The 24,870-nt window shown below is 44.3% G+C and overlaps 1 protein-coding gene across 1 annotated transcript in view; it reads right to left on the bottom strand.

Annotated features, from left to right (window-relative positions):
• ABCG1 (ATP binding cassette subfamily G member 1) overlaps positions 1-22,363 on the bottom strand; it is a 52,546-nt gene extending 30,183 nt beyond the window's left edge. The window contains exons 1-2 of the mRNA XM_075772603.1: positions 22,187-22,363; positions 18,737-18,980 (exon numbers count right to left, since the gene is read on the bottom strand). Of these exons, the coding sequence (XP_075628718.1) occupies positions 18,737-18,980; positions 22,187-22,228 (286 nt within the window). The 5' untranslated portion in view covers positions 22,229-22,363. The remainder of the gene's footprint in view (positions 1-18,736; positions 18,981-22,186) is intronic.
• Positions 22,364-24,870: the final 2,507 nt, after the last annotated feature.

Below are 24,870 nucleotides of genomic sequence, written 5' to 3'. Positions count from 1 at the left end.
TGCTGGTTTTGGCTGGGATAGAGTTAATTTTCTTCTGAACAGCTGATATGGTGCTGTGTTTTGGATCTGTGACTAAAACAGTGTTGATAACACACCAGTGTTTTGGCTGTTGCTGAGCAGTGCTTACACAAAGTGGAGGCTTTCTTTTTTTAGCCTAGGCTGGGGGGTGTACAAGAAGCTGGGAGGGGACACAGCCGGGACAGGTGACCAGAGAGATATCTCATACCATATGACATCATGCTCGGCAATAAAAGCTAGGGGGAAAGGGGAGGAAGGAGGGACATTTGGGGTTATGGCATCTGTCTTCCCGAGTGACCCTTCCGCATGATGGAGCCCTGCTTTTCAGAAAGTGGCCTGTCGATGCAAAGCAGTGAATAAACTAATTTTGCTTTGCTTGCATGTGCAGCTTTGCTTCACTTATTAAACTGCCCTTATCCATGAGTTTTGAGCTTTTGCTCTTCTGATTCTCTCCCCTGTTCCGATGGGGGGAAGTGAGAGAGCGGCTGTGTGGGTGCTCAGCTGCCAGCCAGGGCCACCCCACCATGGCTGTTCCTCCTAGGAAAGGTGAAGAGTCACGCGTTTGGCTCATTTTGGATGAAATGAATGGTAACCTACACTCCATCGACCATCAGTGAAATTTCTTTTGTCCATAGAGACTGGGTTGCTGTCTCACTTGGACACAGCCTCTTACACAGTAGAAATCTATGTGGACTCAGATGAATCTGACTAGCCGTCAAGCCTGTCACAATGCTACGAGAGCCTAAGGGAAAATGTGGTCTACTGTCTATTAGACAGTAACTGCTCATGCAATCCGTGTTTTTAAAAATATCTGATACAGTTAAGTACAGTTTAAAATCTTGTTGTGATATGAGCAGCTTCATTACACACAGTGATATGGCAATTGCAGTCTGCCAGGCTACAGACTGTCTTTCTAAGGCCAGTGCACTGAGTGCCATACGGGAGATGCACGAGTTCAAAGTTTTCATGCAAAAGTTTCTAAATGTATGTGACAGAAAAAGGGAAACTAATGACAATTGTAGCCTGTGTGCAAGTGGAAAAATAAGCAAACCTCTCATCTTGTTAGTCTTCACTTCAGTGCTAGCTAAATGCTTTTGATCATCATGTGCAAGTGGTGAATGCACCACCTGTGTCTTTGTGCCAACAGGTGAGATGACATAATGCTGACAGGGGCTGCAACAATGCGGGTAATGGCACAAGTACAGAATATTGCTCTGTCATTACCTCACAACATTTTGAAAATATTACTACTTATGTAAATTTCTATATGTACGTGTTGAAACTGAGTCACCATTCCACTTCCAAAGAAGACCTGAGTGAAACCCAACAAACTGCTTTTAAGCTCTGCTATCTGCCCCTAACAGAGGAGGTTCCACTTTTTACAGTTGTTGTTACTGTTACCACAGTAGCCTCTACATGTCCTGGTCAGATTTGTGCTACTATTTTCTTAGTCAACTGACCACATATTAGATCTTGGAGCAGGGATAGAATCTGATCCATTCTATTCTTCTCTCCCACACTTTCCATTTATTTGCTGATGATTAATTGTTCCACCACAATGAAAGGGTTTGCCACAGTATGTTTTCCTACAAGGATCCAAAGCACTGATATAAGACCCTTATCACCAATAAAGTGAAGGTGTCCTGATTTCGGCTGAGATAGAGTTAGTTAATTTTCTTTCCAGTAGCTGGTATAGTGCTGTGTTTTAGATTTAGTATGAGAATAATGTTAATAACACACTGATATTTTCAGTTGTTGCCAGGTAGTTTTAGCGCCTACACTAAGTCAAGGACTGTTCAGTTTCTCACACCTGCCAGGTGCGCAAGAAGCTGGGAGAGCACAGCCAGGACAGCTGGCCCAGGCTGGCCAAAGGGATGTTCCCGACCCTATAACGTCATGCTCTGGATTCATATATAAGGGGAAGCGAGCCAGGAGGCAGATTCGCTGCTCGGAAACAGACTAGGCATCGGGTTGTTTGTTTTTCCTTTTGCATGTGGTGAGCAATTGTACTCGTACATCACTTTTTATTATTATTATTATTATTGTTGTTGTTACATTATTATTATTATTCTCTTCCTTTGTTATCCTATTAAACTGTCTTTATCTCAGCTCATGAGGTTTTTTTTTTTTTTTCATTTTCCTCCCATCCCCTGGAGAGAAGGACGGGCGTGCGAGCAGCTGTGTGGTGCTTAGATGCTGGCTGGGGCAAAGCCACGACAGAAGGTCACACCAGGATTAGTTTCACATGGAGTGGTAAACTCAAAACGTAATCAAACCCAGAGTTTGGCTTTGCCCACAAAAATCCCACCATCTGTTATGCTAGAAGAATGCTTGGGGAAACTGCACAAGACATGCTGTTCTAGAGGGATGTTTGCTGAACCTAAACCAGAAAGTCATTTTGCAACTGATGCAGAAACAAAATCACTGAATGGGGCATGAGTCCCAACATATATAAACGCCAAGTATGGGACCTATGGATTGTGTGGAAAGAGCCTCAGCAGCAGGATCTCCATATATTTGAATTATATTGGCCATTTTCTGCAGTAAGGCAAAGCAAGTACTGGGTGACAAGAGTCCTTGTTTAGGTAAAGGACCTTTTCTGGAAACTGGGAAGAACTCCCTGCTCCCTTCCATTCCCTCTCCATCCACCTTATCTGAATCATAGCTCCAATTCCCTGATAAAGGCTACCTGTGCCTGTCATAAAATAGCATGGGTGGTTCAAAATCAGCAGACCCTCTCCTCAGGGTCTGACCCACTGAATGCCAGCCCAGGGACAGCAAAGACAAGGGTCACCCACAGGGATGGCCCAAGAGTTCAGGGGGGCAGAAGTCTCTTTAAAGGCAATGCATGTAAGAAGATGCAACTGCCTTTGGGAAGGTTTACATCTGTCACTTTTTCTATCTTGCAAAGCCGTAAAGAAAATGGTGTAGGTGGACGGCTGAAGATTGCTCTTCTCAAAGGCTTCCTCCTGAAATGGGTGCCTACGCTCTAATACTGACTAAGCCACAGGGCTTTGCTTCTGATCTAATTAGATAATGATACTGCAATACAAAAGGAGAGGTTAATCTTGACTGTATCTTCAATCTCCTTTCCTTGTGTACAGTTGTAAACACCCTGGAAGCATTTGGAGCCACTTCTTCCTATGCATTTTAGTGCCAGCACTTGCACAGAATGGGTACATATGTGGTTAATTAGGGGAGCTGGAAAAAACAGAGACAGGAGAGACAATCTTTCAAAACACACTGGGCAATTCACATAAATCCTGAGGTGTATTAGTGCCAGTGTAGCTAGCAAAAAAGACAACAACAACAGAGCTCTTGCCACCCCTATCCCACTCCTCTCATCCCTGTGAAGAAAAGACCACAGAGCACTCCGCTCACACCTCTGTGATTTGTCAGGTGTAAGGGGTGCACAGTGTGGATCTTCTCGAGCATGACTGCAACCAGACAACATCGTCATCAGCTCTTTCCCCACATAAGAGGTGCTCGGGGAAGGCAAATGCAGCCACAAGGGCAGACGGACACCCACTGTGTGCACAGAGCTGTTTCTGGGAAGTGCCCTCCGTTTGCAGATCTTGGGTGCTGCTATTTGCCTTCGCCAGTGCAGCCAAGGGACTTTTCTAGCTCCCAAGAACATCAGCCAGAAGAACATCTCTACCAGGTTCCTGTTCTTTGCACTACTATCTCAGTGGCTCTTGCAAATCAAAGCACAAGTTCCCATTAGTTTACATAAAACCATGGCATTTTCCTTCTGCTCCCCAAGATACACACTCCTTCCAGTTTTCTGTCACCAGCAAACCACTAGTCAAACAAACAGAGGTAGCACACATTTATCTGGCACGTAAGCTTACTCTCCTTTACACCCAGCAGAAAGTGAGTTGCAATAATACTCAGATTAATAGAAAAGGAAATTCAGACAATGATGTTGGCAGTTATAAACAGGCAAAATTGCCCAAAGACGTATGAACTGGACCCACCACTGACACACACGAGAGCTCCATTCTTTCTGACAAATTCCAAAGAAAACAAGAACAAAGCACAAACAATCTGATTACGAGAGAAATGACTGAGAGCAGAAAATTACTCAACTTATGTAATGCAATAAGCCTCTATTGAAAAGCATCAGCAAAATGCTGTCTTTATTCCATTCTTTAGACCACTGGCATTCAGGTGGATAAAATAGCTTCCATTTTACAGCCATTTTTCCTGCTATTTTAGCTTGTTATGCTGTTAATCCAGTAGGAACAGACTTGAACCACTTCTAAGCAACTGATACTCTTTTACTTTTCATTTTAAAAAAAATCAGGTTGTTACTGCTTTTCTATAATTATATCATCTTGTCACTACAAAGGAGGAGGAATATACACCTCTATAAAAATGTTAAGTTTCAAAATATTTGTTACAGTGACACACAGCCAGTTTTCGTACATAAATAAATATACTTGAGTGTATGGGTGTATGTGCATATACACACACACATATATATGAAAACATAATAATATATATGTATACATATACTCACACGCTTATATTTACATATATCTATATAAATATATTAGATGTACCAATATATACATTTAACATATTTGTGTATATATATGAAGACAATGCACATACAACATAGTCACAGATTACTAAAAAGAAAATTTAGAAATCTTGGTAGAAGCAATACATTACTGTTTGCACTCTGAAAAGGGGGCCTCTGAGGGTCCAAGACATGCCTGTATTGGATGATGTCTGCTGGCACATTTCCACCACCATATAAACAGCCTTGCTCTCTCTCATTTGTAGTGCTGAGTATCTGGACAGGAGTTGGAATCCAAGTCCAATTCTTGAACTTGGAATCTCAATCTAAGTTGAATCTCAATCCAAGGACTGAGAGCAGCCCTGAAGAGAAGGACTCGGGGGTGTTGGTTGATGAAAAGCTGGACATGAGCCAGCAATGTGCGCTTCCAGCCCAGAAAGCCAACCGTATCCTGGGCTGCATCAAAAGAGGTGTGACCAGCAGGTCGAGGGAGGTGATCCTGCCCCTCTACTCTGCTCTTGTGAGACCCCACCTGGAGTACTGCGTCCAGCTCTGGGGGCCCCAGCACAGGAGAGACATGGAGCTGTTGGAGCGAGTCCAGAGGAGGGCCACAAAGCTGATCGGAGGGCTGGAGCACCTCTGCTATGAAGACAGGCTGAGAGAGTTGGGGTTGTTCAGCCTGTAAAAGAGAAGGCTCGGGGAGACGTTATAGCAGCCTTCCAGTACCTAAAGGGGGCCTACAGGAAAGCTGGAGAGGGACTGTTTACAAGGGCATGTAGTGAAGGTTCATGGAGTAATGGCCTTAAGCTGAAGGAGGGCAGATTTAGATTAGATATTTGGAAGAACTTCCTCACTATGAGTGTGGTGAGGCAGTGGAACAGGTTGCCCAGAGAGACTGTGGCAGCCCCCTCCCTGGAAGTGTTCAAGGCCAGGCTGGATGGGATTTTGGGCAACCTGGTCTAGCAGAGGGTATCCTTGCCCATGGCAGGGGGATTGGAACTACATGACCTTTAAGGTCCCTTCTAACCCAAACCATTCTATGATTCTAAGTCAGAGCAAGTTTTATTAGGTTAAAACTGTGGGTAATGGGAGGGAGTGGGAAAAAGATGGGGTCTGGTTTATTACGCTGGTAGTCAAAAGTCTAGTTTGGCCCAAACAGCATATTGGTTGACATTCAACACTGACATTTCACATGAACTGCATTAGCTTCTCTATTTTTTAGAATGTAGTTTTAGCATTAAACCATACTAACAAGTGAAAGTGTCTTTTAGGTAGTAGGCCATACTCTTCCTTCAGCAAGCTTTATTCATTTCAGTTAATTTGTATCGGGGGTGATTTTCACCCCAAATGTTCTATCATTAGCCAACACTCCTGGCAGACTGTTAATACCCATTCATTGGATAATCTCTACCCATTACGCCATTGCAGTTATTTTGAGGTTCATTTGGCCCTGTACTTTTAAAGTGGTACAATATGAATGTCTGAGATGAATCACAGGTTGGCTTCAAAGTTAGTCTTATTTATTGCAGACTGTGTGTCACTTTTTGCCCCAATTCACTTTGCTTAGGAAGCACTTTATTTTTACTACCTGTCAATAAGAATCAACCACTGAGTGTTAAAATGTCACTGCCATGCCCTGTATGGGAAGGCCTGCTTTATTTTTATTTACTTGTTTTTATAATACGTAGATGGCATATTTAGAGTCTATGGTATTCAGGAGAATGATGCTAATGCTTCTGTTTGAAGAATAAATACATTAAGTGTTACTATGCATATTCTGGAGTTTCATCTTTCTTTTAGTGTCCCAGGTGTCATACTATTACTGGACAAGACACAATTATTCTCTATGAACACCTAGTCTTACAGTAATCCCAGGGTTCATGGAATTGTGACTACTTTGGGTAATGTATTTCTCCTTGAGGTTTAAATCATCATTTTACCAGACAAGAAATCAAATAGTCAACCTTCTTCAGGAATGTCCGTCAAGCTTCTCTGACTGTTTTTAATATAGCTGCTCAGACATACAGTCATAATTCAGCCTTTAAAACAGCAGAATCCAATTTATTATAATCACAAATGGCAGCAACTCGGTTCCCTGTTTGCAGTTACTCACAACTTTCCTGAAACTTTACATGTGAGGGTAAAAATGTGCCAGTGTGAGTTCCATTTCAGTGATGATTTACATCACAGGGAAACTTTCTGTGGGCTTAAAAAACTGGCCAGGCACATTATTTATTTTTAAATAGCATAGAAAAATCAAATCAGCCAAGCAAGTCTCAAAATAATACTCTTTGCTCAGTTACATGATGGCAAGTCACACTGAGGACAAAGACTGAGTTGAGGCTCAGAGGATCAACAAGTGGACCATGTGAAGAGGCAGCTGGTCAGTACACCTGTCTGACCGAGCCCAGCCTCTGATCCCTGCAGTCCAACCTGTGCTTCTGCTAAACACTGTTCCCAGCTGTCTACCACATGAATGCACACTCTACTGCGAGCCCATGTGCGTGAATGTGACCAAGTATCATGATGGACTCTCCAGTGGAGTGAGAGGCTGCAAGCCTGGGAGCCTGCAGGTCCAAGTGCCAACAACTGGAGGACACAGGAGTCTGGATGAGTGCCCAAAACCCACTGGTGGAGAGACCTGCCTCGTGTGCGTGTGCAACCCACAAGCAGCCAGCAGGAAGGAACAGCAGTGAGCCACCGGCAGTGGTCAGGTTTGCACAACTGCCGTCTGTGTTTAGGAGGGTGCCATAAAGGCACTTCTGTGCTTGTGCTGGTCCGTAGGCTGGAGGAACGTAGTGCACGTATGGACACGCGCGTGTGCCTATTGGGAATACATGTCCTGCCTCGTTACTAACTGGACCTGCAAAGACAGAACCAAAGCTGCCACGTAGCAATTGGGCTGGGGCAGGAGGAATCCCTGTGGGTCCTGAAGCCCCACCAAATTCGGCTACCACCAAAAGTCTTGTTTTACAATCACCACCATTAGAAACTCTTGCAGACTTCTTGTGAAGAATTCGCAATTATGATTACAAAACAGATCTGACCCAACTGGTTTTCAGAAAGGTCTCCGATCCCGCATTTGCACGCTTAATATTTATTTACGGTCAATTTGCTCCTCTGAGGCAAATTCTCTTCCATGTAATTCTTCAAGACTCAGGGTTAAAACCAAAACCCAAGAACGACAGTAACTTTTCATGGCCAGCTTTGCACAGGTGGACCTCTCTGCATTTTCTTCCTTGTCTTTCTGATTCTCAGCTTTCCCTGGTGGCAGCATACAACCTTCACCTCTCTGAGTGGAGAAGGAAGAAGAGCTCAATCCCAGACAGCCACCCACAGGCTTCAGTTTTATGAGCCTCAAATACTATTTTAGATAGTTAGGCCTCACTATTCATATTCAGCAAGCTGGCTGAAGTTCATGGCATTCTGACCCAGGAAAAATAACTGCCCTTCCTCTAACAGAAAAGTATTTACCTTCAATTCCCTTCCTTTTCATTGCGTACTCATTTACCAATTCTAGCCGTGTTATGCTGGTGCTGTTAAGAGTGTTTAACTTCCTAAGTACCTGAGGTAATGACTGGATCATGACTAAAAAAATTACACTAGCCACACTCTGACTGTGTAGCCTCATCCATCTGACTGCTTCCACAAGCACAAAACAGATGCAACAGGGTACAATTTCACTCTGTTGCTTAACAAGGGTATTAAAACCTTCAGATTAATTTTTTTTCTTCAAATTTCTTATTAACTAGGTGCATCACTTCATTTGAAATACATTTCTTCTCTGGTCTGGCATAAAAGCCCTCTGAAGATCAGCAAGAGACAGAGCAGAGGTCTCATTCTCATTTAACCAAGAACCTGATCACCGCATGTTCCATCTTCTCCTCTCTCCTGTAGCAGATGTACTGCAATTATAAACAACATTTGTTATTATTCTAAACATGCAAAGCAGGAAGAAATATGATTCTTACACAAAAGATGTAGGCTGTAGATACTAGATGAGAGGCAGATGGTTAATTATCTTGTAAAGCCAAGGTCTCTGCCATTTATTTTTCTTTGGAACAGATACGTAACAAAAAACGAGCAAACAAACAAGCAGTTAACTCAGTTCAACTATTACATAATTCCACTTACTTCTTTCTGATAAGAATTTGGATGGCTTCATCCCTATCCTCTCTGAACAGAATTAAGTCTTCAGAGTGCATCTGTTTCTCCCACTGAAATCAGCAAAGTCTAAATGAACTGTAAATGAGACTACAAGCCTAACAGCAACCAGAAAGCCTAATCAGGAACCGCAGTTACAAAGGTTCCTGCAGCATGACTCAAGACATATTGCACCATGCGTCTCCAGCCATACCATTTCCTAGACAGAATCATTTTGTCCTCATTCCAGAGACACTTCCATAGCACTAGTCCTTCTGTATTTTATACTACCACTTACTTTCTGTATCTGATATTCATTCTAAAATCTTCTTTTCTAAGACACAAAGTAACCAAAGGCCAAATTAAACTCAAAAGTCTACACTAAAGCACGTAATTCACAAGGGAGCCATTTTCAAATATCTGAATCATCACCAATGGGATATTTCAACAGGTCTCCTGATAATTATTTCTGGAACAAATGAAATACCTAAGCACATCTACTTGTAGGAAGCTATTGAGATTCAAATAGTTACTCAAAACAACCAAAATTGCTAGGCCGCCTATGCATGTGCTGTGACCCTTTCCCATCACACTTAACTTGTTGTTTTGGGGATGAACAAGTTAAAGAATTAGTTGAAAAGTGTGGTAATTCTTCCATACATGTTTTATTATACCATAACTTCTTTTCATGTATTTGAAAGTTGGTGAAAAAGTGACTGCTTTTTGAGGGATTTGGGGACCCCTCGTCTTCCCATTTCCTAATTAAAATAGGCTTGATATCTAGAAGATGCTGCTACAGCTTGGTCCTAGGCTTAATGAGGACTCCACCAGTCCTAGGCATCAAAGCTGCGCTAGATGAAACCAAACCTTCGTACTAGAGAACCAAATTTTCCCCATGGTGCAGTCTAAGTAAGGGCTGGTGGTTTTGCTGTTCTCTATACTGATGGTGTTAAACAAAAATTGCAAGCTTGTAGGTTTAAAGCAGGCAGAGTGGGCAGGCAATATGAACCACTAAGAGCTCAGCTTGTTACTGTCCCAATGCTTTTGACAGAGAAAAAAAGACACAACTTGTGCAGAAGTCTCTGATACAAGATTTGGTTATATAAATTGCATGTGATGGCTTTTGGAAGTAATACCTTAAAAAAAGGTCATTTTATCAGCTTACATAGATGTCATGGGCAAGTTTCAACAATTATTAAAGTTCTTAAATAAATGAATCTCACAAGAAGGTAGATGGATAGTTCTCAAATAAATGAGAAAACACATGAAGCAACAGGAAAGAAAAGAGGAGGAGCCAGCGGTCAATCAATGAAGAAAGCTTCCGAGCCTCAGGGTATCTGTACTGGGCTGTGTGCTGTTAACTTTTATTCCTAAACAGTTTGAAAAAGGAGGTAAATGGCGAGGTGACAGCATGAACACCAAAAGTCTGCTTAGGTTCAGAGAGACAGTCAATGATTTACAAAAGAAAATCCATTAGGAGCTAGTAAACACAAAGATACTACACCTAGTTCAGGAAACCTCTGAGTTGCAAGGTACGAGAACCCAAGGAAATATTATTACACGCCTGCCTGCTCTTGAGCTCTTTGCCAAGCATTCAGCCTGGCCTGCTGTCAGAGAAGGGACACCGGGCCACATGGACCTTCTCTAACTTCATACAATGGCAAGCTGACCTAAACTCCCAGATTATTTTTGTCAAAAACTCAGTCTTATGTTAGACATCCTTACGCAACTTAGGAGTATGCAAGCCACAGACATTCTGGGGATAAGGCATGGTCTTTTTGGTTAATGCATTTGGGTTTTGCCTCCAGGACATTCATCTTGAGACTGAACACCCACCCTTAAGTTTGCAATGCTTCCGTTTTAAATCCAAATCTGTTCATTCCTCTGTGCTAAACTATCATGTAAATTTTGCTGGGTATTTTCCTTGTATGTTGTTTGGAGTAAGTCTTGCGATGTTAATTTTCATAGTAAGACCAAACACAGTTTTCTAATAGAGGACAAAGGTAGCCATCAGTTTAATGGGTACAGTTGTGAATTATAATGCAGTTGGGTCTGGGTCTGCCACATTTTGAGTAGTATCGTGTTCCCTAAACGGTGTCTTCACAAAGCCAGCCAGTTTACCCAGAACAACAATGCTACAGGGAAGTGTGAAGGAATTAATTATGAGACTACAGAACTGAACTCTGAGATCTTAAATCCCCTGAGAACAAAAGACTTGCCTTAGTAAGCAAGGTACACTTAGACACCATAGGCTTACAGAAGGCACTTCCCAAAATGCCATGTAAATACACAAGTAAAAATGGACTCTAACAGTATTTTCACTCTTGAGTTAGCTCCTATTCTTGGCTGCTTTTGTGATTTCTCTTGCCTTTTACTGAGGTTATGGAAAACCCTGATGAACCACCTGATGGCTGAAGCCTTCAATTGCAAAGTGACTCTTACTTAATCTTCCTTCAGACATATCTTCAGACTATGGACTGAATTCTGCTTTGAAATGTGAAAAAAGTACACCCATATGATGGTGCATGCTGTCTCTACCTCCTCAACACCTCGAGCAAGAGATGACTGCATATGGGCAGAGGACAGCAAAGCATTTCATCAAAACCCACTCAGTGTACAGAAAGTTGTAGTGGAGGGCTGTCAGGGTGAGTTACAGCCAGCCCCCAACACATGCTCACTGTGAGATGGAAAGAGGGGAGATCATAGCTCAAAGCCCTGACAACTCCTCATCACCACTGCCATCACCACTTCCCTAGCATACACATTCTGAAATGTTTTAATTGGTAACTCTCTAAAGCTTCCTTCCTCAGCCAGAAGTTTTCACAACAGCAACTAATTAAAATTTGTTGTATTAAAACATTAGCTATGATGAAAAAGAGTCAGGTCATTGTTAATAAAGTATATGGCATAGAAAAAGAAAAAAAAAATATGTTCTACTCACACAAAGACTGAGTCAAGCTCAGACACGTTTCCAAAAAAAGCTCCAGATTAAAAAAAAAAAAACACAAAACAAAACCAACATAACAGCAAGTTCAACATGGAGGAAAATAAGTAATGCTGAAGTAAGGTCATACTCAGCAGGGAAACAGGATCAGCCAAAGGGGCTGACCAAGACTTGTCCCCAGTAACCTCTATTTTATACAACCCAATCAAAAGGATGCTAGAAAGAGTTATATATCACTTAATAAAACGCTGTGAACTATTCCAGTAACAGTGACTATTCAGTATATTTTTACCATCTTGAGACAGCTTAAGCGTTAAAAGAAAAACTGCATGGATTTTATCAAGGTTGAAACAGATTTAGAAATCCTCTGCTAAAAATCATGTTTCATTGTCATTAATTTCGCTAACATTTTAAGTCACTGAAAAAGAATCCACAAAATATTTGCTTAAAGAGCTTTTTACTACTATCGCAGTTCATTTCAACCAGCTTAACTTGTTTATTCTTTCTAACATATGGATCTTAATTTGCATACATCCCACTCCCCGAGATGAAAACACGCTCTCAGACAAAGCAGGCGAAAACGGACAAAACCAATACAACCCATCTGTCAGAGAAAGGCAGAGAAAAAAAAAAAAGAGAGAAAAAAAAAAAAAGAAACCCAAAACCTCTCTCGGAAAGTGGGTTTTGCTCTTTACTGTTCTGCATCTTTTCCTCCCATCTTAGCAACAGCGCCTGGAGCAGCCAACCAGGGCCCGGGCGGCGAGGCGAGAGCATCACCGCCGGGTTACTGCAGTGCATTGCCCGCCAGTAACCGCGCCGGGCCAGACCCGGGCCGGGCATGCGGCACCTCGACCGCAGTGCACCTGCTGGGGAGGAGGACAGGCTTTTTCCGACTCCTCCAGCAAGGATTAGCAAATAATTTAGGGCAAATCCTCCCCTCCTCGCCCTTCCCCTTCCCCCCCCCCCCCCCCCCCCCCCCCCCCAATTTTTTCGTTTGGGTTTTCAGATATCTCTGGGGTGAGTGTGCACGCGTGCGTGTGAAAACTTTTAAATGAAGTCACAGAAAGGATATGGCAAAAAAAGCCTAACTACGTGAAAAGAAACAGGTCTGTCCGAGCGCACATACCGGAACTAATTCGTAACAGAGCTCCAAAGCACATCAGTGAAACCTAGCCTGTGTAAAGCTCTGCTGACAATTTGACAGTGAGTTAAGTTTCCATCTTACGCAGAGATCAGTATTAACATAATATACAGACCTCTTCGCTGAAATGTAGGTATCTAGCTGTTCTGACCACACTATCTCGGACTCTGACAGCCACTTTTCGCACTTCACAAATACCAAGCAACCTGCCAAAGACTCCGTGTTTCCCCATTGGACACAACGGAGCCATCCAGAATAAGCACGGTCCTTCATTCCCCTCCTTCCGCTCCTGCTGCTTAATGTGCTGAATCTCAAAGCTATGAAGCAAGAATCTTGTGAGAAAAGACAGCACTCCGCTGGTTGTTTCCACAGGGTCTGAGCCATTAGAACAAACCCCAAATAACAGAAATACCGCATTTTCTGCTGAACATGAATTGCGGTATTGCTACTAAACCACGCCATAAAAATACCCAACCACATTTTGACCAGCTGGAGCCCGTTCTCTCGGAGGTTACTAAAGACCAAATCCTACCAGAACTTACACTCGAACGCAGCACAAATGAGTCATTACAGTCCTAAAAATAACAACAATCTCCAACTAAAATGTTGCCTAATTAACCATGAATACTGACAAGTATTTACTAAGGGGAAAAAAAGTAATCCCTGAATTGTTGTGGACTTTTGAAAGCTAATTTATTACTACTTTCTTCCTGGATGCATTCAAGTTATGTAGGAACAGTATTTTGATTCCCATCCTACATTATAACAAAAACACCTAGAAACAATAGGACACATGTTCTTTGGTGGGTATACAGAATGTATATATCTTTTCAAAGTAAAGCTGAATTAATTTGACCAAGACAGAAGGCTCCAAACTACTTTTTGTGCCCCCTCCATATTTGGGACTTTCCATAATTTTATCCTCAAACCACTCAGATTACTTTATGGAACTTTTAACAAAAATGGCAGAAAGCTAAGGCACTGACTTTTCTCCGAAATCCTCTTGCAAACAGCTTTCAGGCAATCCTACAATTAAAACCTACGCATCTATCATTTTTCTATAAACTGGTAAAACCAATACATGTCTCTGTGGTTTGCATTTCAAACTGCAGTTCAAACAGCTCAGAAGCCAAGATCCACTTTCAGATCTCTTTCTCAACCCTTAGATAAATGGCTTTGTGACAAGACACTGAAATTTGGGCCACAGTTTGTTCTGAAGCTCTGTGGATCTTGCTTTTCCTCATTTAAGAAGCCCATATTGGATCTAACGGAGGACTCTCCTCTTTTTCTTTCCCTCCAAACCAGCTGGCTCCCTTGTCCTAAATGAAAGAAGAAAGCATTCTCGGACTAAGTGGCCCTATGATTTCTTTGTTTGCCGAAGTTTCCTTTTCCTGGCTTTGCCAGTTTACCTTAATCTTGCAAACACGCTGTCTGTGCTCCAGCAGTCCTGCAGCTCTCTTAGGCAAATCTGGAACCTTGCTGACCACAGGAGACCCCTGGCACATGCTTGAACAAAGGCTGGATTCAACGATTGATACACATTTCTGGTTCTGGAAGATCCTTACCCTCAGAAGATCTGGATTAAGTCACTTATCAATCTCTTTCCTTCAAAACTGAAGAAATAATTGATCCTACCACTTGACTAATTCCCTAAAAGCTTTATGGGGAAAATGCCAAAGTCATCTGAGACCCCCTGAAACTTTCACCTCTGTAACCTTTTCCAAAATCCCGTTATTAGTCAGAACTCGTACTGAACGGGATAGGTCAGATACAGCTGCTTTGATCAAGGATTCACCTACCAGATTCCTTCCCTGTTAATACCACTGACTTCAAGAGGAATTACACCATGAATTAATCAGGTTCAGAGTCATACCAATCTTTGCTATGAATTTGATAAAACCTCATTAAAATGAGTAGAACAGCATTTATCACATAAATCTGAAAATGAAAATGCCCTTATTTTTAAAGGGAAAATGAGAATTAATAGATAAATTAGGCATTTTAAGGCTGAGACACAAATCAATGAAAAATTCTAATTTGAAGTCTATGATGGCTTATTTAGCTTCTTTGTTGTTGACAAGCAATGCAAATTCACCTTTCCTTGTGCTTTTAATAAAAAGTAAATTATGTTACATACTATGAGTTTCATTGTCTGAACAATACAGCTAAGTACAGAACACAATGATAGCATTACTAATTATTCCTCCTTTTGTTAATTTAGAGGCTAACCTTGACATTACTTTGCAATACCATTTTTACTGAAGTGAGTACTTTTTTTTGTTGTTGCTCTTTAGTTAAATTCCTCTCCACCATACTGGCACAAATTGTCTTTACAAGGAAACTATACTTCTCCCTTTGTGATCCAACACTCATCAAAGGTTTTAACTAATTCATTACAGTCATGGAGAAAGATGTGGAAATAGCAGAGTTTTTTCCCAAGCTCTGTTTCAGAATAGAAACACTATTAATTTAAAAGGCACATTTTCTTAACAGCATCCCTTATCGCTAATTGCCACGACCAGTACCCAAGAACAATGTGAACTGAGAGACATCTCCCGTTTTATTTTTCTTTTCAGCTTAAGCATACCAGTTTACTGTTTTTTAAAAATCAGTTGCATTTCCTACACTGGACTTTGTACCTTCAGGAATGTGTTTTCTGCTACTCTTCTCATAAAAAAGTGAATTTAAAAATTTCACATCACAGCAATGACAGATCCTTTTAGCACAGGGAACCCACAAGCAGTGTAGAGCTAAAACATCCACCAGTGTTTCAAGGCACAATATTGTCCTTTTGTTGAGCAGACTAAAACCCACTGCAAAGTCCCAGTTTCCCACTGGAGGAGAAACCAGTTAGAGGCATTCAGCATAGTTTTACATATAATGTATTCATCTACAAGCCCACCAGTTTTAAATAGGTATCATCTCCAAAATTGCACACAAACAATTCTATTGCAGAACCACTAAAACAACTCAATGAATCTGACAGTTTGGCCCTTACCTTCATTTGAAACAATTTAGACAATTGTCTAATTTCTGTAATGGAAAATCTTTTCTATTAAAACCAATACATTGGGTCAGTCCCTGGAACATGGTTGGGGGGAAAGTTTGTTTATAGAAGGTTTCTATAACATGGCTAGCAATTCACTGAATCATATAAGTGTTGCTTGGAAGGGACCTCTGGAGGTTGCCGAGTCCAGCCTTCTGCTTAAAGCAAGATGATCACCAACACAAGATCAGGTGAGCTGTGGCCCTGCCCAGACAAATCTTACACACCTCCCGACATGGAGAAAGCACACTGTCTCTGGGTGACCTGTCCCAGTGCTGCACCAATCTCCTGGTAAATAAGTATTTCTTAACATCCACCATAAGCCACCCAAACCGCAGTAAGTGGCCATAGGCTCTTGTGTATCAGCTGGCATTACTGACAGGAGTTTGGCTCCACTGTCTTTCTAACTGCCCTCTAGGTAGTTGTACGCCAGAATGAGATCATCCTCCAGCTTCCCCTTCACTAGACCAAACAAGCCCAGCTTCCTCAGCCTCTCTTCATCAGTCCCCTGACCAATTTTTTACCCCTCTGACAGATCCCTTCCAGCTTCCCAATATCCCTGTTGCTCTGGAGGGCCCAAAACTGAATACAGTATTCCAGTTGTGCTCTCACCTTTGATGCGATGAGAAGGGTAACACCTTGCCTCCATCTGGCCATGACCTCCAAAGGTAGCTCATTATATGGCTTGCCTTGCAGTGAGAGTACACTTTGGCTCATATTCAGCTTGGCACTGACTGTAAATCCCCCAAGTCCTTCTTAGATCCTTGGCTAGCAGAAGAGTGCCAAGACCTGCTGGCAGACAGCAAGCCTCACAGCCACTCAGAGGCTTGTCCTTAGCAGGCCAAGGGAAGACATATGGTGCCAGACCGGGTGAGGAGGGGAGAGTATGAACTCACCAACAGCCAGAGAAGTTTAATCTCCTCTTTCAAATCTAAGTGTAGTGACACAGTCATAACCAGCCATGCCCTAGAGCTAAACACCACCAATGGTCTGTTTCAGCAGCAGAACATTTTGTCAATGTGTCATTTTGTTCAAGCCAAGTCACTCACAGATGTGTCAGCAAAAGTGGACAGAGGTTTTTGGTCTAGAACCCCTTGATCATTTTTGGCCAATGAGAAAGAGACTCAGTTAAAAACCACAAGTTTTTAAATCTTACATGAGACATGTTGGCATAGTTCCATTTCTTGGGGGGACCTTCAAACCTTCACTGTTTGAGTTTGTTCTGATAAGATAAAAAGTAATTTTGAGTATCTGGAAGTTGATGTCAAACCAAGTTGTCCTCCTATGGACAGTATGGCTACATGCAATTTTAATAACGATTTAAAAGAAGGCAGGTGTGTGCACATACAGATTTGATGTTGAGAAACCCATTAAAACCTCAAGTTTGCACATCCTTCAACAAATGAGTAACTGTATGCACAGGCTGTCCACATACAGTAACAATTCCATGGCCACAGATCCATTGTTTTTCATACCACATGTTTTTAGACTATTAAGGCCTTGATGTTGTGATAATGACACAATTTCCAGGCAGCAGCAATGTACTTTGTGAAACAATTTCAAGTGGAACCTTTAAGCCAGTGAATTTATAGATTCAGAGCAAGTGCAGGTATCAAGTAAGGCTCAGGTGAGTGGCACACTGGCAGGGGCTTATCTCTTAAAAAGAACTAAAGCACACAACCATACCAATTTACATTACTAAGAGAGAATTCCTCGAGGAAGAGCAATTATGTCATTTAGCACACAAAATTCTCCTGAAGATGTCAATATTTTCTCTTGGGCTTACTTCTTTTCGCTAGCAGGAATTTACTGCACGACCTAGTTTTCCTTTCAGAGATGACTACTCTTACACATACACAAAAAACAAAAACTCTCTAGGAAACACACAGCTACACAAAGTAGATGAAGGTATAAAAAGAATGAATGCAAAGCAGATGAAAAAGGACAGAGCTACCTTACACCTACCTTTCAGAACTGGAATAGACCAAGAGCATATGAAGAAGAGAGCTGAATGTGCCCTCTTTACTCCCATCAGTAATCAGCACCAGAGGAAGTGTCTCAGACACAACTATAAGTGAAAATGGATTGTGAGAAGGAAGTGGTAACACTTCACTTCCTTGAGATGCATCCAGTATCTGTATCATTTTGGTGTGCTCTGTGTTGTAGGCTGTGAACTCTTTGCTGTGTATCATTGGCAAAGTAGCTAGCAAGAGCATCCTGGTCCTTGACTAAACCTCAGGATTCAGCCCTAGCAATAGCCAGTGATTTCATCAGTTAAAAGAAATGGTAAGCTTGGAGAAACCCATCATGGAACACCAAGAGACATGGATGGGCTCACATTCCTATAGCTCACAGCATTTATTTTCAAACACAGCGTTTTAAGAGAATAATTTTTATCCTGGTTTCAAATGCCTTCTGAAATTCCAAGGTGCTTGTTCTGAAAGAGTACTGAAAAAATAACCATTTCACAAATCAGCCAGCTGCAAAAGTAAAAAAAGCATCCTCTTTCCCCCGACCCCAATCTTTAAATTACTGCATGCTCTACCCACCCTCAACAATAAATTGCAGACGTGCAAGATCACAGGACAGATATCTGGCAGCACAGCAATACTATATTTACTTCAGATACTTTAGAATTGGGAGACAAAAATAAGCAGTTGTACAAACTACTGCATCTATAGTTTCTTGGATTGCAAGGGGCCATACACCCCACTGCATCAGGCTCCAGCAAAGTTTCCCTGTGCCAGCTGAGGGGCAGCGGGTATATGAAGAAGCCAAGCAAAAAGCAACTGTGAAAACATACTTCCTTCGTTTGCTTTGCTTTGCCATCCACAACAGACTTATTCCACCTATCATGACATGACCACCCACATGGGCAATAATGTTTGCACGTTAGCCAAAACAGAAAGTTTTCCTCACCTTTCTTCCTCCACCATGGTCCTTCTTGGATAGAGTATGACAGTTCTTTAAACTCAATATTCACAGCGGGTCTGCGGGGTAGGTAGGAGAAACGATGAGCTTCTGTCAGAGTATTGTCCACCTTTTTTAAATGTCCATTCATCAGTCGAACGTCTTGGTTATCTGTGCCATTTGAGACCACTTCATCCACCGAAACACACACTGACTTTGGCTCGGCCATGGTACAAGCAGAATTGCTGCCGTTCTAGAGGAAAAAAGTTGGAGAATGGACAAAGTTCACAGACTTTTGTTTAGGAACATGTTTCAAAACCTTCTGCATTAGAAAAATGATTATTTAAGTAACACAAGAATCCAGCACAGTAATGTGTTGAAAGGTGAAAGGGAAAAAAAATAAAACAATCTTTTGTTTGTTATGCCAGTGTCTCAACAGAAGATGTAAAAAAGCTCTTGCACTTGCAGCACACCAAGGCCAGTTCCTTTAGAACCAGTTTCCCCTCAAAGGGTATATACACAGCACATTAGTATCTTCAGAACAGAGCAGCTCTTGCACTAGAATAATACATTTGTAAGTTCAGACCCCATTGTATTTGGTTTCTCATGCACTCAAAGAATTTGGTTCTAGTTACACTGATTCCAGGGCTTGTATTGGGACAGAGCTGAAGTGGGAAGGGAGCTATAGCTGAACAAGTATTTGTGCAGACATTTCAAAAAGCCACTCAAAAAGTCTGAGAGCTTTTATTCCTTTGGATCAGAATATACTTCTGTAAGTGTGAAATTGCACAAGTTAGATTTCTGTTAATTTTGAAATGTTGTGCCTCATTTGCTCCTGCACTGATAGTTCTGGAGACTCTGCAACCTGGAACAGTACAACTTCTTTCCTAGAGGTCTGTCAGGAAAGCACAGCACTTTCCACCCAAAATCCTTGCACACTTTCCTTGCTTGACAGTGATCCCTAATGGAAATCTTATCAGCTACACAAACATATAAAACCCTGCTCCAGTACTTGCACCCTTGACACTGTAAAGTCAATGCCCTATGCTTACAGCCATACCTCTTACTATGCTTTGCCCATCATAGCACTCAGTACAATTCCACTTGGCATTTTTTGGACTGAATTTCTTTCCCCTCCTCTCCTGACCATGACAATAGCCTGCCACCTGCCTTTCTCTTCTTTTTTATTATGTACACAAAATCTGAACTTTTCCCATTCCTTCTACCTGCATGGGCACCCTGCACCAATATCAACAGGATTTGTGTAAGGCCAAAAGTAAAACAATAATGAATTTTCTTCAGCTAAACAGGATTTTGAACAGTTCAGAGGTTGTTCGTTGGCATCTGCTGTTTGGAATACATCATAAGCAGGGCACAGTATCTCCACAGATGTCTATTAGAAAATTTAGTATTTTTAATACAGATCTGTATTGGAAAAGATTCTGTAGCTGGCTTGTGCGCTAGGCTTTCCATGCTGTTGCATCTCCGCAATAATCTACATGTCTCAAAAGGTATCTCTTGGAAAGCATATGTGATGCACTACTTTTCAAGGCATCAGTATTGAACACCCTCAAATCAAGAGCTGCAGGTCATGCCACTGCCTCCCACTACTTGTCCTCCAATGCAAATAAGAAGTCACATTGCCTTCTTTTCACTGCGCCATTTTCACCCTCTCTGTCATGGTCAGTGGTCTTCCCATTTACGTTGTAAAAGGGGTGCTGCTCAGATCAGACACTTGTCATGAATGCTGATAAAAACATTTACAAAAAGTCCTACATAACCACTGATGAAAAATATTTTAAAAAGTAGTCCTACATAACCACTAGATAGCTAGCCTCTTCATGTTCCTCATGCACAAGTCCCAAGTGCTGGATGTAAAAATCAGCTCTGCTTACCACATTTTCTCAAGAAAGAGATTTTAATTGTGCTCTCAGCTTACTCAGAAGTCGAGTATCCAGTAACACTTACTCGCGATTTCTTAAATAGTTGACTATAACGGTATGTAATTTGAACATAACAAGAGTAATGTGAAACATCTTAGAACTGAACAATTCTGGTAGGGGAACCTCCCTCTTCTCTGAAAAAAAAGAGAAGGTGAGTTAACAATATTCTTTCCTACGTGTTTTCAAGGCTTACTTTGGCACTCGTAACTGGTTCAAAGGAACCACTGAGCACCTTCACATGTCAGAGGGAATATCCAAAAACTAACTCTCAATGAGCAGGTCACCTTGAGTATTCAGGAATGGTTGAAGCTTCTCCAGTTTAAAACAATTCAAAAAGAAACACCCTTTGGACAAGGTCCTCATCTCTGCCTACTGAATCATCTGGAAGTACAAAGCCAGAGACTTTTGTTCCCGGGGCGTTAAACAAACCATTTCAACCACCCAGCGGACTCCGATGCCTGTTTTCAGCAGAGGGTGACAGAGTCCTGCCAGCCCTCGGTCATACGCCTGCTTTCTCCAGGGACCACCGGCTGTGGGCGAGGATCACCCCCCGGGGACCACCGGCTGTGGGCGAGGATCACCCCCCGGGGACCACCGGCTGTGTGCGAGGATCACCCCCCGGGGACCACCGGCTGCGGGCGAAGATCCCCCCCGGGAGCCTGGGGCGGCTGAAATGGCTCCTAGTCATGGGATCACCTTTGCTTGAGAAGAGCTGGGCAACTCCCGTGGTTACGGCAGGCAGAGGCTCAACGGAGCCCTGCACTACTGCTCCTCCAACACACCCGAACTCCCTTCCTACAGGCGCTACCACCAACAGACCGCTCGTTTCTCCACTGACATACCGGCGTGTACGTACGGCCGTGCATTTCCAACTGCTGTCCGTTTCACCCCCCCCCCGCGCACCAGTCACGGAGAGCGTGTGTTCTCAAACACTGTGCTCACGTCTTAGTTGGTTCCGTACAGTTTTATTTCCTATACAGTTTTATTTCGCCCATACGCCGAAACAGACTGCTTCCCGGCGCCCACCGGGCACGGCAGCAAACGCCCGCCCGTTCCCTGCGGCAGGACGGTCCCACCGGCTCTGCCTGCTACTTCCCCAGCCGCCTCCCGCCCCATTGCCGCTCGCCCCGGGTGTTGCGCGAAGGTTACGGTCGCTCCGCAAATCTGTTTTGAAAAAGACGGGGCGCAGCGGCGCAAGGAGCATGCTCGGAGCAGCCGCTAATCCCCCGGCCTTAGCTACAGCCCAGAGGTAACCAGCGGTCAAGCCCCGAGATGCACCGCCCTCCCCTCACACACACCCCGCCGGCGAGCGGGGGCCGCCTCGCACCCTGTAGCCGGCACCCCCCGGCGGGACGCAGCCCCGACCCCGCTGCCCGGCCCCAGTTTTCCCTCAGGGACAGCGGAAACGCACCCCACGGAGCCCTCGCTCTTCCCCACCACCACCCTCGCACCTCGCTCGCCCTAGCCGCGCAGCACCCCCGAGCCCGCACCTCGCCGCGGCCCCGGCGCGCCTTACCAATGCGGTGCCCAGGGAGAAAGCCGCCATCAGACATGCCATGTGCCCTGCTGCCCGCCCCGCTGCTGGCGGCGGCTCCCGCTCTGCCGGCGCCGCGCGGAGCCCTCGAGTGCCGCCTCTCCGCCCAGACTGGCTGCGGGAGGGAGGCAGGGAGGGAGGGAGCGGCCTCCCGCCGCTCTGGGGCCGCCTCCGCCCCGGTCCGCTGCTGCAGGCACGGCCCCCACCCGCCCCCGCGGCCCCCGCCGCGGGCCTGGGGACAGCCGGCGAGGCTGTGCCGGCGGGCCGAAGGACCCGAGCCCACAGGGGTGCCCCTCAGTCGTGGGGCGGCGTGGGCAGCGTGTCCCCGCTGTGGGCGCCAGCCCGTGCCGCGGGTGCCCGTGGCTTTCCCTCTGCCGAAACAGGCGGCAGACACTTCTCCAGGGGACTGGCCGCTGAAGACGGCAGCTGGTTGGACATCCCTGCGGAGAGGTGCCGGGCATTGCCTCCACACTCGTAACTGGCACAGCTCGTCCAGCTTCCTAATGAGCTCCCGGAGGGGACGCGGGATGGCATTCCCTGAGAAGATGGGGAATCGAAGCACCATTTAATTGTGCCTTGTGCCATTCTGCCCACATGAGGAGGAAACGGCTCTTCTGGCCCTCCGACTCGCACGCCACTGATTTATAAGCTGAGCAAGCCGCTGTGGTTCAGAAATGGAGAGAAAGGAAGCTTGTCACTGAGTTTCCATCTTAGTTCATTTTTTCCTCAAATCAAAGACATGCATTTCAGCAAGGTCCCGCAAAGACGCTGCCTGAACCACACGCTTGCCCATGAATTGCAATGGGTGGTGTTCACGTGCCCTTAGGGTTGCGTTGGCGCTGCTGACTTGAATCTAGATCCGTGTCTAGCTTTTGAGTTAGATTCATTAGCCATGCTACCCCGTGGCAGAAAGCGCTGCCCAACCAGTTCACCAAGAAGCCAGATACTGAAAGACCCACCAATTAATTAGCCGTGCTAGCTGGTGGCAGAAGGTTCTGCCCAACCAGTTCACCAAGAAGTGAGATACTGGAAGACCCACCAACCACCTGAAGTGCCTCTGCAGTTATGTACCCACTGGGCCCCTTTAGTGTGTGTGCTGGGGCTCCCTCTCTATTCCTCAGGAAGCAGCAGGAAGAGGGGATAAATTATAGCAGGAGTCTGAGAATTGGATTCAAAGCATCTACCAAATGTTATATTCACAAGTTCATAATCTGTGAAGAATCTTCTAACCAGGGAGTTTGCCATAACGCTTGGTGCTCACGTAGCATTGTACAGACATGGAGGTAATCTTCACAAAGCCCCTGGAAGGTAGGTAAGTATTTTATCCTCGCTGACCTGTGGAGGGCTGTTTACCACAAGCAGCACAGCACTGCGGGAAGGGAACTGCTGCACAGAACATCTGTGCCGGGTCAGACGGGGGCCTGTCTCCCGCAGTACCCTCCCTCCTGACAGTGGCCAGGAGGTGGATGCTCAAAGAAGAGCTTAAGCACGGGGCTAGCTTGTATGAGATGTCTCCCTGGTACTCTTCCAGTCTACAGCTGTTTTTGGTTCAAGGACTTCCGGACTTGGTGGTCGCTCCTGAATGTGCTAATAACCCTCAGTAGATATCTTTTCCGTGAACTAGTCCAGACTCCCCCTTGGAAACACATGAACTTTTACCATCCACTACAGCCTATTGCCAAGGAATAGAGTGGGGAGACTCACTGAGATTGACCTTGGATTCAGTCTGTAGGTGTTGCAGGAAATTATTTACTTATAACTCATGCAACGAGGAAGAAATGCCTACCTGTTGTGGAAGACCAAACATGGGTGGGCCCATCCAGAAGTCCTCGCTGAAGGCTTGACCTGTGTGTTGAGAAGAAATTTCATAGAATCATAGAATGGTTTGAGTTGGAAGGGACCTTAAAGATCATCTAGTTCCAACCCCCCTGCCATGGGCAGGGACACCCTCCACTAGACCACATTGCCCAAAGCCTCATCCAACCTGGCCTTGAACACTTCCAGGGATGGGGCATCCACAACCTCTCTGGGCAACCTGTTCCAGTACGTCACCACTCTAACAGTAAAGAATTTCTTTCTAACATCTAATCTAAATCGACCTTCCTTCAGCTTAAACCCATTACCCCTTGTCCTCTCACTACATTCTCTGATAAACAGTCCCTCACCATCTTTCCTGTAGACCCCCTTCAGGTACTGGTAAGCCACAAGTAGATCTCCCCGGAGCCTTCTCTTCTCCAGGCTGAACAATCCCAACTCTCTCAGCCTATCCTCACAGGAGAGGTGCTCCAGCCCTCTGATCAGCTTTGTGGCCCTCCTCTGGACTCACTCCAACAGCTCCATGTCTCTCCTGTGCTGGGGCCCCCAGAGCTGGACGCAGTACTCCAGGTGGGGTCTCACAAGAGCAGAGTAGAGGGGCAGGATCACCTCCCTCGACCTGCTCGTCACGCCTCTTTTGATGCAGCCCAGGACACGGTTGGCTTTCTGGGCTGCAAGCGCACGCTGCTGGCTCATGCTGAGCTTCTCATCAATTAATACCCCCAAGTCCTTCTCCTCAGAGCTGCTTTCAATTCTTTCCTTGCCCAGCCTATAGTCGTGCTTGGGATTGCCCTGACCCACGTGCAGGACCTTGCACTTGGCCTTGTTGAACTTCATGCGGTTCGCACGGG

Source organism: Balearica regulorum, chromosome 1, assembly GCF_011004875.1.
Source record: "Balearica regulorum gibbericeps isolate bBalReg1 chromosome 1, bBalReg1.pri, whole genome shotgun sequence".
Classification (NCBI taxonomy): domain Eukaryota; kingdom Metazoa; phylum Chordata; class Aves; order Gruiformes; family Gruidae; genus Balearica; species Balearica regulorum.
The sequence above is the reverse complement of the archived record's forward strand: the minus strand, read 5'-3'. Positions and strand labels throughout refer to the sequence as shown.